The 17,286-nt window shown below is 41.5% G+C and overlaps 1 protein-coding gene across 1 annotated transcript in view; it reads right to left on the bottom strand.

Annotated features, from left to right (window-relative positions):
* HEATR4 (HEAT repeat containing 4) overlaps positions 1-17,286 on the bottom strand; it is a 110,424-nt gene that overhangs the window by 53,440 nt on the left and 39,698 nt on the right. Inside the window, exons 7-11 of the mRNA XM_036734503.1 lie at positions 17,014-17,196; positions 15,632-15,792; positions 9,757-9,864; positions 7,403-7,521; positions 1,880-2,060 (exon numbers count right to left, since the gene is read on the bottom strand). Of these exons, the coding sequence (XP_036590398.1) occupies positions 1,880-2,060; positions 7,403-7,521; positions 9,757-9,864; positions 15,632-15,792; positions 17,014-17,196 (752 nt within the window). The remainder of the gene's footprint in view (positions 1-1,879; positions 2,061-7,402; positions 7,522-9,756; positions 9,865-15,631; positions 15,793-17,013; positions 17,197-17,286) is intronic.

Raw genomic sequence — 17,286 nt, 5'->3', positions numbered from 1 at the left:
CGGCTCTGTTGGACTCACTCCAGCATCTCCATCAGGGAGAGTTAAATGAGCCTTCCTCTGTGGGCCTCATCTTACTCCTTTATAAGGTACAGTTGGACTTGAGTGCTGGACTTCAAATGAAGAAGACCAGAGTTGTTCAAATCCAGGTTTAGACACTTACTAGCTTTATTACCCTGGACAATGGACTGAATCGTCATCTGCCTCAGTTTCCTCATTTGTGGAGATGATAAATAATAGCGTCTACCTCCCGGGGCTATTGTGAAGATAAAACAAGACACCAATATTTGTGATGTGATTTTCAAAGCTTAAAGTGTTATACTGTTGTTGTTTAGTTGTGTCTGACTCTTTGTGACCCCATTTGGGGTTTTTTTGGCAAAGATATGGGAGCAGTTTGCCACTTCTCCAGCTCCTTTCACAGTTGAGGAAACTGAGGCAAACAGGGATAAGTGACCTGCCCAGGGTAACACAGCTAGTAAGTGTCTGAGGCTGGATTTGAACTCAGGAAGATGAGTCTTCTTGACTTCAGACCCAGCGCTCTATCTGCTGTACCACCTCATGGCCCCAGAGTGTTATACGAATGCCAGCTATTATTGTTGGATGGTTCTGTAAGGCCTCTTAGCTCTAATAGTAAAGTTTGAGTGTTGGGGAAGCATGGCTTTAGGGCCTCTTTCCATCGCCTCCCCAAAAGATGTAAAGGTTACCACTCTACCCCACTCCCAGTAATAAGCCAGTCAAGAGAGATACCAAGTGTGAAGAAACAACTTCCCTCAGCACCCAATTATCAGGAATAATTAGTGAAAATAGGGAGTGATCAGATACAACGTCTGTGGGGTGAGGAGTGGGGGGGGGGGTAGACAGTTATTTAGTTATGCAATAAACATTTATTTAGCACTGTATCCTACCAGGGGTGGGGAACCCAAGGACCTAGAAGGTCACACGTGGCCTTGAAGCCACAGGTTCCCCACCCCTGTCAGGAACCTAAGCCCTTTGCTAAGGTTAAAAAAGTGGGGGAGGGGATAGTCTCTCCAGAAGCAGCCTCAGCAGCGTCTGGGAGTTCTGTGGGTCTTTATTCTTCCCAAGAAAGGGGTCCATCCTCCCCATCACTCCCAGTTGAGGATGCCAGAATAAAGATTCCCCATTACAGATCTGGTGATGACAGTCTCTCCAAATGGCAAGGTAACAGTATAGCTATAGAGTTGGATGACCTGAGTAGAAGGAGTTAGGCTCGGCCCAAGACCAAATGTAATCTCAGATAGATGTTCGACTATTTACCTTCCATGCTTTCTAGTTAATGTAGTTTCATTATCTTCTGTTTGTTTAACACTCTATAGCTTGTAACGCTCTTTTATACCTGTTGTTCTTTGGAACTTTTGAAGAAGCGTGTGAGATAAGCTAGGGAATATATTCCTAATCCTGTTTTAGATATGAGGAGAGAGTTTTCAGAGGTGAGGACCTGTGGCCTCGAGGCCACATGTGGCCTACTAAGTCCTTGGGTTCGGCCTTTTGGCTGAGTCCAAGGTTTACAGAACAAATCCTTTTATTAAGGGGATTTGTTCCTTGAAGTTTGGATCCAGTCACAGGGCCACACTTGAGGACCTAGAGGGCCACATGTGGCCTCGAGGCTGCAGATTCCCCACCCCTGGTTTAGGTGATTTGCTTAAGGTCAGGTGGAAGGTCAGTGGGAGAGCTAGAATGGGAAAGCCCATGTATTCTGACTTCTAGTCCAGTGCCCCTGATTGCCCCTTTGCCCTGGGGCCCTATAAGACTTTTACATAGTATTTTCCTAACTCCCAGAAAAATTGTGGGAAGAAAAGTCCACGGCAAATAAACCTTTAACTGTGTAGTGAATTGTCTAGAACCTGCTTGAGCTCCAACTTACCATCTTGTCTCTTATTTTGAGTTCCCCAGCTGCAAGACAGGCCTCCCTCCTCACAGCCACGAAATCATCAGAGAAGCAGTTAAGGAAGTCAGGAAGCAACTTGGCAGTCATGAGCTTCAGCCAGCCAATCAGGGAGAGGGCATCTACTCGTTCCCGGGAGTTTCCTTGACCCAGCATTGTTCTGTAGGACAGAAGATTCCAGTTACTCCCCTGCCTGAAAAACCTCCAATGGCTCTATGGCTGTTGCATCGGTATAACTTCGCTAGCTAATTCTGACCTTCGCACCTTAGTGGCTGATAAGTCCACTTCATCTTTCCCAAGGTGCCCTTCGGCTCAAAGTCATAGATGGCTAAGTGGAAGCAGCCAGGGGTTTTGTCATCCCCAAAGGATCCAGAACCAGTTATTATACATCATTAGTAGAATCAGAGAGAGAAGTTCTGTAAATGCTCAATGGAACCTGCAATTACATTCAAGTTGGCATTCAAGGCTGTTCCTTTTCTCACCCCACCTATCCAACCTTAGCAAAATTATTATTTCTCTCTTATATTAATAATCAATTATTGAATTAGGACTAGGATTTTTTTTCAGAAAGGTTGTTCAGTCTCTGAAGGACACTGCTGATGAGATTGGATCAACTTTCTCCTCATTATTGTTCATACCCCACCCAAGTGGGGAAGCCCATCATGAGCTACTCAGGCTTGGGCTGGGAGGGAGACCCTTTGTCTAGATTGCCTGAGGCTAGGGGTGATCAAAATTATGTCCCTCAACTCCTCATTAGAATAGGTCCACTTCTTATCATAATATTCATTCTTCTCATTAATTTTTAACCAATCAGAGTTGATTGCCATCCTTAGGCACACTCACTCTTCCAAGGGCATATAAACGTTGAGTGAGTTCCAGGAGGGGTCTCTGGCATTTGAGAGTGTCACTGACCCCTTTTATTAATTATCTACTAGCATAATTAGTTAAATGATTAATTATCCAGAAACTATATGTCTTGAACTTTTTAAAAAAAAATTTTGGAGGGGGTAAGACAGGGCAATTGAGGATAAGTGACTTGCCCAAGGTCACACAGCTAGTAAGTATGTCAGGCATCTGAGGCAGGATTTGAACTCAGGTCTTCCTGACTCCTGGGCTGGTGCTCTACTCACTGCACCACCTAGCTGCCCCTGTCTTGAACTTTTTATACTTCGCACTACTACGTCCTAGCACAAGCCCCTTACCCCAGTCAGGCTGGTCACTTTCTTCTGCATCCCAGGTTTTTTCCTTTTATATCACTCTTCCACCTGAGATACCTTCCCTCCTCCTATCCCCTGCCCTGGTTCTATTCATCCTTCATGGCTCACTTAAATCAATCCACAAACATTTATTAAGCACTCACTATGTTCTAGGCCAGAGGTAGATTTAGTTGAAGGGCCAGACTTGAGGACCTAGATGGCCACATGTGGCCTCGAGGCCACAGGTTTCCCACCCTTGTTCTAGGCATTGTACTAAATACTGGGGAGACAAAGACAAAAACAAAAGTCTCTACCCTCAAGGAGTGTATATTTCAACCGGAGAGATATGTCTACAGGAATATAAAAGATATAAGGTAGGTACAAGGTAACATTAAAGGGGACAGCATCAGACCTGGGATTCTTCCTTTTTCTGTCATGGACCCCCCTTAGGCATTCCGGTAAAGTCAACGTCCCCTTCTCAGAATTATATTTAAAAAAAAGATACCCAGGATTACAAAGGAAACCAATTATATGAAATAGTTATCAGAATAGTTTAAAAAAACAAACAAAAAAAGTTCACAAACCTCAGCTAAAGAACCTCTCTATAAGCTACCAGAGGGATCAAAAGAGGGTAGCATGTGAATGGAACCTTGAAGGAAACCAGAGATTCCAAGAGGTAGAGGTGGGGAGGAACGCCATTCCTCTCACAGGGACACAGCCAGTGCAGTGGCATGGAGGTGGGAATTGAAGGTGAGGAACAGCAACTATACCCAGCATTTATATAACACCTACTATGTGTCAGGCACTGTTGTTGTCTCAGTTGTGTCTGACCCTTTGTGAACTCTTGAGGGGTTTTCCTGGCAAAGATACTGGAGCGGTTTGCCATTTCTTTCTCCAGCTCATTTTACAAATGAGAAAACTGAGGCAAACAGAGTTAAGTGACTTGCCCAGAGTCACACAGCTAGTAAGTTACTGAAGCCAAATTTGAACTCAGGAAGATGAGTTTTCCTGCCTCCGGACCTGGCCCTCTGTGTGTGCACCATGGTGGTGAGCCACCTAGCTTCCTTCCCCTCCTTTCCCCATTGAAATTGGATAACTAGAATGAATGCAAGGCAAAGTATAAATGCCATAAGAGAAACAAACAACACGTTTTGGGTGTTATGGGAAGGAAAGATCACATTTAATGAGAAGACTCAAGGAAGGTGCCCATAAGACTTTCCCCTTTGCTATTTCAATCCATGTTGACTTCTCTTTTATAATCATAGTATTTATTGGCCATGTTGCTTGTTTTGGCAGTGGCTATCATTATATATAGTTCCTTATGTTATCTAATTCTTCAACTGTTAGGCCTTTCTTTTTGCTGAAGTAAGATCGCAAGCTTCTTGAAGGCTGGGACCTTTTCTTTTGCCTTCATGTCTGTTACAGAGCCTAGCAAAATCACCAGCACAAAGTGGGTATTCAACACATGTTGTTGTCCTTTGTTCTCCAAGAGGACCAAAATGACATCACTGTGTTAGGGTAAAGTTCAGTGTGTCTGACTGTGACTGGTCAGACCAATACGAGCTCAGAAGGCTCTACCACAGGTCGGGTGCAAATAATCTGCGTGAACATTTGGGGTGGATTCTCTAAATTTGTGCATCCTGGGTTTCCTTTGAGCTGTTTCAATTCTACTCATAGAGCACAGCACCTTCTCTGATGTGGGAATGCCATGCTGGGCGTTTCTGTGCCAGTGTCTCCCATGTCACACAATCAACTCTAATGTTCTTAAGAGAGACCTTGAGAGTGTCCTTGTATCGCTTCTTCTGATCACCATGTGAACGCTTGCCCTGCATAAGGGCTCCATAAAATAGTCTTTCTGGCAAGCGTACATTTTGCATTTGAACAACGTGGCCAGCCCATCTGTGCTCTCTGAAGCTTGGCAGTTTAGTTCTAGTAAGGACCTGTGTCTGATACCTTATTCTGCTGGGAGATCTTCAGAATCTTCCTAAGATGATTCAAATGGAAGCCATTCAGTTTCCTGACATGGTGCTGGTAGACTGTCCAGGTTTCACAGGCATACCACAGTGAGGTCAGCACAACGGCTCTGTAGACCTTGAGTTTAGTAATCAGTCTAATACCTCTTCTCTCCCATACTTTCCTTTGGAGCTTCCCAAACACTGAGCTAGCTCTGGCAGCGCGTGCATCAACTTCATTATCAATGTGTACATCCCTGGAAAGTGCCCTACCGAGGTCAGCAAACTTATCCACAGCATTCAGAACTTCTCCATTTGCTGTAACCGGTGATTCCACATACGGACGATGTGGTGGTGGCTACTGGAGAATATCTTCCTCTCCCAACTATATTTTAAACTTTTTAAAATCAGATACTGGGGTGTTGTTTTTTCTTTTCCTAAATCATCCTTAAGGTGCAGCTAGATGGTGCAGTCAGTGGATACAGCCTTGGGCTTGGAGTCAGGAATATCTGAGTTTGAATCTTGTCTCAGACACTTATTAGCTGTGTGATCCTGTCAGCCTCAATATTCTTATCTGTAAAATGGAAATAATCATGGCACCTGCCTCCCAGGGTTGTTGTGAAGATCAAACGAGATATTAGCACAGTGCCTGGCACCTAGTTTGTTTGTCATTTGTCCTTTTTTTCCCGAAGAGGACCAATGATATCACGGGGTGACGTCATGACTCATGGGTGAACTGGATTTAAGTGAGGCAGAGTTGCACAGTCATCGGCCTCATTTTCTCTTCCAGAGTCATCAAATTTCAGAGGTGAGACAAAAGTCAGGGTGATGGGCAATGGCTTGGGATGCAGTGAATGACTTTGACATCTTCAATGTCTGACCAAGCTCTAAGTGCTCCACAGCTCCTGCTTCAGCCACGGTTGGAACAAATTATTCTCATCTACCCATTCTGCTGGGGGCAGTCTTCACAAGCTTAGGGTAGACATCCCCCTACCTATAGGTCAGGCCTGTCAATTATCCTCAATTAGCCCATCTGCCTAAATGGTTTACTGGCCACTGCGAATGCTATAGGTTCTTGGAGCCACAGGTGAGAGTTGGGTCAAGGTGGACACCAAAGGTGTATGAGCAGCCTTGAAAAGGGCTCAGGAGCCCTCACACCAGAGGTGCTAGTCTTCCCTGAACACCCCATACACCCCCTGGCACATAGTAGGTCCTTAGTCTATGCATGTTTCCTTCCTTTCTTCATAAGGCCTATCACAATGCCAGATGTACTGTAGGAATTCTATACAGCTTTATGAATCAATTGGTTACGGAGACTTCAAATACTATCAATATTGAGGAAGGTTTATTCCTAGGGAGGGGTGTTTGGGAGAGCCAAGTGTCACATTTTCATTGTGAACATTTACACCTTGAAAAATTGCAAAGGCTACAAAAAAGAATTTAATTTATTATTCTGATTGTCTAGACTTAAGAAAGTGAAGGAAAAAGTGTTCATAAAACAAAATGAATTTAAGAATCTGTTGCTTGTTGGTGGAATTGTTAACTGATCCAACCATTCTGGAAAGCAACCTGGAATTATGCTCAAAGGGCTATAAAACTGTGTATACCCTTTGATCCATCAATACCACTGCTAGGTAGGTCTACATCCCAAAGACATAAAAAGGGAAAAGGACCTATTTGTACAAAAATATTTATAGCAGCTCTTTTTGAGGTGGCTAAGAATGGCTAAACAAGTTGTGGTATATGATTGTGATGGAATATTGTGCTATAAGAAATGACAAGCAGGATGATTCCAGAAAAAACTGGAAAGACTTACATGAACTGATAGAAAGTGAAAAGAGCAGAACCAGGAGAACGTTGTACACAATAACAGCACTATTGTATGATGAAGGATTGTGAATGACTTAGCTATTCTCAGCAATACAGTGATCCAAGATAGTTCCAAAGGACCCATGATGAAGCATGCTCTCTGCCTCCAGAGAAAGAACTGATACTGTCAGAATACAGACTGAAATATGCTATTTTTCACTTTTTTTCTTTCTTTAAAAAAAATTCAAGTCTTTTTGTACATAATGACTAATATGGAAAATGTTTTACATGATTGCACATGTATAACCTATATTTGATTGCTTACTGTCTCAGGGAGAGGGGAGGAGAGGGATGGAATTTGGAACTCAAAACTTTTTTTAAAAAATGTTAAAAAATTATTTTAACACATAGTTGGGGGAAAAATAAAATATTACTTAAAAAGTATGTTGCATTCATTCCATGCCCTCCACCTCTAGCCAGTTAGTAAACTTCTACCCCTGCTTATACCACCACTTCTTTCTGACCATCCTAAAGACATAACCTACCTGATCTTGTCATGCACCTCCTTCCCCAGCTTCATCTGCCCAAGGGTTTGGGCAGCTGCCTGACGTACACCCCAGTTCCAATCATTCCACATCAGTTGGATCAACTTCTGTTTCAGATCCTACAAAAACAAACATCCCCCAGGATCAATGCCACATGCTTAGGTACCTGAGAGGCAATGCTAATAGGTGTGATGCATCATTAGATTTTATTCTAGATAAAGGAAAAGAGGAGATTATTCCGGCAAAATATTGTCCTTCTTTTTCCAATTTCATGACAATAAGTACTTATCTTCTTAGCATCTCTTTTTTCAACTCTTGCCACTCAGGTACTGTTGTATTTGTATGTAGTCACTCATATTCATTTAATCACCAGTAGGGAGAAGTATGCAACAGATAAAATTATGAATGAAATGAATGAATGAAAACCTAAATTATCTTTTCCAGTTGTTGCTTTTGCTATTCAGTCATTTTCAGTCATGTCCTACTCTTCGTGACCCATCTTTTTAGATTTTCTTGGCAAAGATACTGGAGTGGTTTGTCATTTCCTTCTCCAGCTCATTTTACAGATGATGAAACTGAGGCAAACAGGGTTAAGTGACTTGCACAGGGCCATACAGCTAGCAAGTGTCTGAGGACAGATTTGAACTGAGGAAGATGAATCTTCTTGACTTCAGGCCTGGCGCTCTATCTACTACACCACCCAGCCACTAAAGAGAATTCCAGAGAAGGCTCTTGATTCATCTAGATCCCCCCTGATCCTCATGTCACACATGCCTACTACAATCTTTAGGTCAAAGAGCTGTAGACAAGCAGAATGTTATCTTGGGAGATAGAGGGTCTCCTCTTACTGGAGGTCTTCAAGAAGACACTGGATGACCACTTATTAAGGATGTGGTGGAAGCTTAGGTATGGGTTGCATGAGAAGGCCTCTGTGGTCTCTTGCAATTCTTGGGTTCCACGATTCTCTGGTCAGTAATTGAACTTCGGTGTCCTGGTTATTCAACTGTATTTGTACCCACAGCTCTAGATAGTGGGGTTGAAAGAACAGTCAGATGTTCAGGGCCATGGGAATGACAGGTGTAGTTTCAGGCCAGTCTTGTGGTAGTCAGAGTAAATGAGAATAAGATGATCTGGTTGGGCATCCTTATGGCAAATCCATTTAGACAGCTGAAGACACTCCATAGGTAATGGCAGGTTGATGAAATACATTGTGGGAAAAGGGAAGGCTTAGAAAGAATGGGACATCTCCATCACTCTAGGAAGATTCATCTAGGGCAGGTAGGAATGGTGGTTAGGGTTCAGTCTTGCTGCTCCCCTTGTTTGGAATGGCCTTTGTATGCTTATCAGATTCAAGACCCAACTCTTCCATGAAGTCTTCCCTGACTAGTCTTGTCCTTAGTAACCTCTCTTCTCCAATTATACTTAATAGTAAGTACTATGTAGCTTAGCACTAGTTTGCTAATTGTTTTAACTCATCGACTAGACTATAAGCTTCTTGAGGGGAGGGATTATAGCATCCTTTTTGTTGTTGTTTTGGTTTTTAATTCAGTTTTATTTCATTTTCAATTTAGAATTCTCTCCTTCTCTAGTCCCTCTCCCCCACCCACTGACAAGGCAAGAAAAACAAAACCCATTACAAATATGTATAATCACGAAAACAAATTTCCACATTAGCTGTATGACATCTTGTCTAATTTCTATGGGTTACAGCAAAAGTGGAATCCTCTCTTGTCTCAGAAGGGGGGGCAGTGTAATTTTTGCTAAAACAAGGCTCAGATATGAAGCATAAACACCTCTCCTTCCCTTCCTTGTCTTGCCCGGCACTAGGAAACATCTCCTATACTTGTTTATACCGGAAAGACCATGCCAAGGCCTTCCAACATCCATTGCTGGATACTGATTAGACATGCAATACAAAAATATTTGTTCTGTTCAGGGGGTTCAAGATCAGACAGTGGGGTAGGTATTCAAAGTCATGGAAGTCCATGGAGACATTTGGAGATGATTTTTATTTGGGGACTAGATTTAAGTGTGCTTTGAGTCTCTATCCCTGGCCTGTACTTGATACACATCTATGGGGTGGGGCTAGGGGTAGCATTTGGCTGGTATTGATCAGTCTGGCAGGGGATTTGTCACAGAAGCTAGCTGCTTCTTACTGATGCATTGTGAAATGGCTGGTCTCTTTTAAGTTTTGATTTTGGTAGCCTTAGAGGAAATGCTATTGGGATAGAGAGATCTGTTTGGAAAGCATAGTAGAGTAGGGGTGGGGAATTTGACAGCAGCAAACAGCTACAAGTGTTACCCACCTTACTTATACTGCAACCTGGATTTATCAGGGCAAGAAAAGGATTTACCTGGTTGACACTCCTTCCATGGATCTGGGAGAGAGCTCGGCAGGCTACAATCCGGTCTTCCCACTGGCAGCTATTCAGCTCCACAGCAAGTAGGGTATGTATCAGGTTCTGGGGAGACATAAGACATAATTTAGTGGTTTCTCTGTGCACCTTCAGTAGTGATGGAACCTTGAAAGACCTGCCATAATATGGCATTCAACATCAGGACCATTAAAAAAGTGGAATGTCTATTTCCTAGCAGAGGAAAGGTAGGATGTCTCTCACAGCCAACCTGGCATCCATTAAACCTGGAGAGGGCAAAAGAGGGGCCTCGTTCACCCAATTTTAACATAAAACTCATAGGTTACTCTTTGATCCTAATTCAATATTCATTTTTTCCGTTTTCTCCTCATATTGACAAATATATTACTTGCCTATGTATGTTTCATGCCTATTATGATGTCATTCATATTTTCTAAGTTACCATGTCTTATGTGTCTAAGTCGGCGATGGCTTAGATGTAAATGCCTTGTCTACAACCCCTAAAGTCCAGAATCCCAGGTGATGTTATGGTAGTGAAGTAAGTTAGATATAGACTTCTGGGCAACAAGTAGCATGGGCACAGAACATATACATGGAACGTTGTGATAGTGGGTAGTGGAGGTACAATTTGCAAACCTTAAAGCACTATGTAAGTGCCAACTTTATTATTATTATTTTATTATTATATCTCAACTTTATTATCATTATTACAGTCACCGTACTTCTAGTGTGACAATAACTTCATTTCCTGAGCCTCCTGATGCACTCCTACAGAGCTCAAGCAATGTTTATAGAGCAATACAGAGGCATGCTGGTAAATGTTTAACAACAGGGCTCCCACACACACATATTAATAATCTGCATTATTTTATTTTAATAATTTAAATAATAATTTAAAATAGTATTTAATATTTTAAATATTTAGTAATTGTATTTAACAATCTACATTGTTTTATTTATATATTATAAATTTCATAATTTATTTATTTTTAGCATTCTTTTTAAAAAAAAACATATTGAGTTCCAAATTGTCTCCCTCCCTACTAGCCCTGCCTCATCCATTGAGAAGGTAAGCAATATATTAAGCTGCATTATTAACACTTACTTCAGTCTATCTAGACCATCAACAAAACAAAAAAAAAATCAAACCCTGATTTGTAGTGATTGGGTTTTCTGAGGTGTAAATGTTCACCTCTCAACATATAAAACTTTAGTGATGCCAACAATTCCACTGCTTAGTCTAGTCCCAGTGAGTGGGCAATCATGGGGAACCCATATACACACAGGAAGGTCACACTCAGAAACCCTGATTGCTGGATATGGGCTATCTAATCAAGCCCATAAGCTTTACCTGGCTCCTCCTCTGCTGTGTCCTCACACACATATCTCTCCATCTCACTGAACATCAAGTTTGTTCTCCAGAAAATATACCAACTTTTGTCCTACTTCCTTTGAGTATACCAGTTACAGCATCCCTTTGTAGAAGGAAGGAGGCACCCAGTCAGCCTTCCACCAAATGAAATCACCAGTCACATCCTAGGAAACTTCTTAGACAAGTCCTCTGAGGCTGTTCCTGTCCCACTTGAGTTATCTCCTACCCCCACGCTCCTCTATACTTTTCTTTCCCTACTATACTGATACTCCTAGAGATAAGATTATGTGTGTGTTAGAATCCACCTTGCAGCCACAGTCCCCCTAACTTGAAACAGCTTGCCAGAATTCATGTGGCAACTTCAGCTACTTCCTTTCACTTCCATCAATTTCTTCCCACAAATATCTGCAGTCTTCCTCCACACTGAGACCACTTCTTTTCTTGGCAGGGCTTTGAAATATATTTTTTCCCCTCATGATCGGGCTTACTATTGTGCTCTGCTCAATAACATCCTTAATTCATGTGCATTTCAGGGCCTTAGCTTCTGAGATCTATTTGATTCCTCAGATTAATAGTTACAGTATCTTAGAGTGGTAAGAAACACTAGATATGGATCTAATCTTAAAATGCACTTGGAACAATTGCCACCCTTTCCCACTCTTTTTTTCCTAAATATCCCAGTTAAAAGTTGCCTCTGGGCACCTCCAGAAGGATGGGGACAGCTGTTTATGGTGTCATTCACCTGCTCCCCACACCTCTACTGAGTTTATTTAATGTCAGTGTTAACAATAGTCACACAGACTAAGGGTAGAAAAACCAGGATTAGATCCAAGTTATCCCAAATCGTAGTTCAATATTCTTTCCACCGCAGCTCAACAGCTCTAGCTAACTGTTTTGGTGGAAAAGATGGACGTTAGTGTCTGGTACTGCTAAACCTCCTTCTTTTACATTTGTTTCATGAATTCCTTTGATATTTTTGGCTTTTTATTCTTCCAAATGAATTTTGTTATTATTTTTTCTAATTCGGAATATTTTTTTTGATAATTTAATTGGAGGGGCAGCTAGTGAGTAGAGCACTGGCCCTGGAGTCAGGAGGACCTGAGTTCAAATCCAGCCTCAGACACTTGACACACTTACTAGCTGTGTGACCTTGGGCAAGTCACTTAACCCCAATTGCTGTGCCCTCCCCCTGCAAAAAAAAAAAAGATAATTTAATTGGGATGGCATTGAGTATATAAATCAGTTTAGGTAAATTGCCATTTTCATTACATTGACTCTACCTACTTATGAAAAATTAATATTTCTCCAATTATTTAAATCTGATTTTACTTGCATAGAATTTTTTTCATAATTTTGTTTATTTAGTTCCTGGGTTTATCTTGGAGGTGTACCCCCGGGTATTTTATATTGTCTAGAGATCAGTGGAATAATTAACAACATATTTATGTAGTTTCAGAGTTGTTTGAATGATCGAACTCCCAAAGAAGTCATTAATGGTTCAGTGTCTGATTAGAAGGACATCATTAGAAGGGTGCCCTAGGGATCTGTAATAGGCTTTTTTGCTATGTGAGACTAGCACCCACTTGGGCCCCTTGGATTATTTGACTTTAGTGCTGAAACATGGTATAATGGTAATCAGGGTGGGACTTTTTTTACTGTTCTCTCTTTTGGAATGCTAATGCAATCAAGTGCCTTTAGTGAGTCTTGCCTTTGTTTCAATCAGGAGTCTTTGATTGAATCAAGAGTCTTTGATGACCTGCTTAAGAAACAAGAAAGCCTAGTTCACATGGGTTTGAGTCACATGGTTGTGCCGCCTTCTGACCCTGAGAATGGTATATATGATCTGAGATTGGCATTTTGTTTTGGGCCTCTCACTCACTGGAAGAATGTCATGTGATTTGACCAGATGAGACTCTGGGTAGCCAGAGTCACAGAGCCCCCGGCTTTGAAAACCCAGATGTTGGTGCTTTTCTCTCTGGTAACTGTTTATGTATTGCTTGAATAGACAGCTGGAATCCTGTCTGCTGATTGGTGTTATTTTGCTCTGTTTACATAATTTCTGCTTGTAATTTCTGTTTGTGTTTTCTCTGAAGTTCAGGGTGCTGACTTTTCCCCCTGAACTAAGTGAATGATATATGTATGTTTCATTAAAGTGAGATTATAAATTCCTTAAAGTTGCTTTCTTTAGAAAAGCAGATCAAAAAACCTGTGCTAGTAGCCCCCCTGTGTACTACTGTTATTGGTCTTACACCTCCACAGTGGCTGCAAGCAACATTGTTACACATGGCTTATTACTGAGTTCATTGTTTAGGAAGGCAATTTAATTAAATGGGCACAATATGTGGACTCTCTACCAATCCAGACTTTGTTAGTTACTCTCTCCTATGCATGCATGAGCTATTCCTTTTCTGAGAGGCTGCAGTATCCCTGTTGATAACCTGTGAAAGCTCAGCCTACCAACCAGGTTGCTTCCCTGTTGCCTAGCCTATAAGGCAGCAGCAGGCTGACACAACTTCAATTAGCCCTGTGATGGCTGGGTCTGAATTTCATCTAGAAAATGAAACAGAATATTGCTCAAAATATCAAAATATGAAACTTGCGATCTATACCTAGCTCAGAGCCCCAATTCCATCTGTGGGTTCAACTCACTTCTTACTACATTAATAGATTTAGAAACTTAGCATTCTGTGATCAAAAAGTTAATTGTACATAGAAAAAAAGGTGAAAACATAACTATACCAAATGTTCCTGTAGGGAGATATTTGTCTCCAACCATATCCTAGCTTTCTTCCTGGATACCTCTCAGATCTTTTGGTGCAGAATGATAGAATTCCACATACATGTGCATGAAATTGTGAAAAGAAATTGTAGGAGGAATGTGCACTACTAATCTCAAACTTGACTACAAGGGGAACTGGTTTTCCTGGCTTGGCAAGGTCAGAGCAAAGAAGAGAGCAAATGAGAAGAAAAGGTTACAATGTATAGATAGCCTCATTCTATCCTATCCTGTAACTTTTGCTCCATTGCAAATGAGAGCTCAATCTCTTTCCATCTCTGTAAATCAACTCCCCAGGCCCAGGATAGAACAATAATTCAAAGGGTAAGGTAAATTTTCCCTGGCTATAGCTATTTGATGTGCTTTTAAAAAAATCAATACTTTGAATAAATGCATAGATGGCATGTTCATCAAACTTGCTGATGGTACAAAGTTGGGAAGGATACCTTAAGTTCTTAACAGGAAATAGACCGAATATAGTTAAGATGAAATTGAATAGTTATAATAACTATAAAAATTTAATGGTTTATAGTAAATATAAAAACAAAGCCTTTTTCTTAGGGTCAAAAAAATGAACTTCATGGATAATAAAGGAAGCACAGCTAGATAGCAATTCATCTGAAAAAAAAAGATGGGTTTTAGTGGTCTATGAACTAAACACGAGTCAACAGTGTGTTATAGCAATCAAGAAAGCTAATATACTATTAGGAAGCATTAAGAGAGGCATAATAATAAGCAATAAGGCAATTATAGCCTACTGTACCCTACTTTGGAGTATCGTGTTCAGTTGAGTTCACCACATTTTAAGAAAAACATTGATGATCTGGAGAGTGTCCGGAAAAGAGCAACCAGCATGGTTAAGGGTCTCAAATTCCTGCCTTATGAGAACTGATTGAAGTGTTCAGTCTGGAGAAGATTCAGGGACCCTTGATTGATGTCTTTAAGTATTGGAAGTACCATTAAGTGGAAGAGGGGATTATCTTTGTTCTTCTTGGCCCCAAAAAGCAGAAGGAGGAAAAACAGGCTGATGTTTCCAAGAGTCAAGCTTAGAGTCAATGTGAGGGAAAACTTTTTAACAATTAGAGTTAAACAAAAGTATGATGCGTTGGTTGTCTCTGCAGTTACTCGGCATCGGAGGTCTTCAAGTAAAGGTTGGATGGCTACTTTGGGGCCATGTTGTTGAAGGGATTCTCATTCAGGAATGGGTCTGGACTAGATGGAACTTTGAGTTTACTTCCAACTCTGAGATTCTGTGAACTCTCCAGAAACTTGACTATTGTTCCCTACAGATCCTTAGACCTTTGGTTTGACTTCCTAGTATCCCCAAGCTCTGACTTGTCCTGATGTCTGGAAACTGAAGGCTCCCTCATTCTCAGTTTCCCTGCCTTGAGAATTAACCGCCATTAACTTTCCCAAATTCGAACCCAGCTACGGTCCAAACCTTAGTGTGCCGATACGGCTCTAGGCATACCAGTTCACAATTGCCATAAATAATTAGGCATGTGATAAATGATGATGTTTTTGGAAGACTATGAATGGACCTTTTCAGTGGAGAGGTATTAGTAGGGATAGACTGTGGAGTCCACCCCTGTGAAGGCAACTTGATAGGAAAATGTACAATGCCACCCTAATTTGGCTGTAAGAATAGCAAAAGATCCAATTTCTGTTTTGGTCTCTCTCTGTATGCTTCTAGAATGGGCACCTACCGTCTTATCACTGAGATAGCTCAGTAGGAGCCAAATTTGTTCCTCTGTTTCCTTGTCCTTTCTGCAAAACAGTTGGTAGAGGATTCTCTTCACCACAGCAAAAGAAGCAATCCCATCCAGAGCCAAGCATTGGGCTGCTGCCCAGCTGTCAGCATCATTACCTGTCAAGATGGAATTGGAGGAACAGTAGAAGGAAGATCATGAAGCAGTTAGAACTGATTTCCCCAGTCTAAGGACTATCCCTCTGGGATGGTCACACCCTAAACCATGCCCTTGGGTAGTCTCACTTTAGATGGGCTGCACAGGTGATTTAGCTAGGGATAAGAAGGGATAAATGCTCCTTAAAGCATACCCATAGCTTGAATAAATAAGTATAATTAAGGGCTTCCAAAGAGCATTCACACTCTTACCCTCTGTCCCTTCCTTCATCCCAAATGTTTTGAGCAAAATCCGGTAAACACTACAATAGTACATAATGTCTCTCATATAGTAGACACTCAGTAAATGCTTCAGTGATTAGTTGATTCAATAGGAATTTTCCTTAGAGGCCAAAAGTTGTTGGGGAAAGGCCTTGAGGAGACAGTGATGGTAAGATAGATCCCTGCAAAAAAATGGAAAAGTGCATTCCTGGGACAATCCCAGATGGGGCCACTTGACTCCTTAATGACTGTCCATCACTCTTTTAGGAATCACTATCCTTAAGAATAGAGGGTAGCTGCTTGAAGAGCCCTGATTTTCAGGCTTCCACTTCTACTCTAGGGTCTAGAATAGCTTCATTCCTTGATGGTCCAAAGGCATTTGACCTCTATGACTCTTATCTGTGCCTTTCCTTAGATAACATGGCTTGACTTTTGATGGTATGAAGAAGTTATCTTATATTTTTACTTAATAACTTTATCATGCTCTGCCTAATTGTGATTTTTTTCTTTTAAGAATGAAAGGGCTCAAAAAAAACCAAACCCCAAAAGAAAACAGAGCACCTAAGTGGCACAGTGGTTAGAGCACTGGCCTTGGGGTCAGGAGGATCTGAGTTCAAATCTGGTCTTGGACATTTGACACTAGCTGTGTGACCCTGGGCAACTCACTTAACTCCAATTGTCTCACACACACACAAAAATGAAGGGGATCCTTTTTAACTACTCTGGCCTGTAAGAAGCCTATTTAGACCATGAGACAATAGCCCAGAGAGTAACATGCCAAAATTGTAGCCATGATAGATAGAAATAATAGTTCCTGGAGTGCTCTTTACAAAACCAACTCCTAGTGTATAGCAAAATTTCCAGAGGGTGATGATGGAGAGTAAAGGATTAGTAAAGAAATAAGAGTAAAGAAGGCAGTATCCTCAGGTTCAGAGGAAAAGTGATGGTATGTTAGCCCCTCACCTATTGCCAGGGCATTCTGCATGATTTCCTGGGCTTGGCTGTCATGTGCCTGGATGGCGTAATGACACAGAGCTGCTGCCATGCGTACACTGGCATTCTTATCCGTAAGTGCTTCCTTGATCATAGGCTGTAGTTCCTTTGGTATCTCCTGGATGAGCTGAGTTTCATCATTGTCTTCACTGTCTGCCATCATAAGAGAGGGAGGTCAGAAAACTTCCTTCTCACACCCTTCTTCATTACGTACCAGAGGTAAATTGAAAAATTCCCTCCCAG

Source organism: Trichosurus vulpecula, chromosome 8 (genome assembly GCF_011100635.1).
Source record: "Trichosurus vulpecula isolate mTriVul1 chromosome 8, mTriVul1.pri, whole genome shotgun sequence".
Lineage (NCBI taxonomy): Eukaryota > Metazoa > Chordata > Mammalia > Diprotodontia > Phalangeridae > Trichosurus > Trichosurus vulpecula.
Note: the sequence above shows the minus strand (reverse complement) of the source record. Positions and strands in the feature narration are given on the sequence as shown.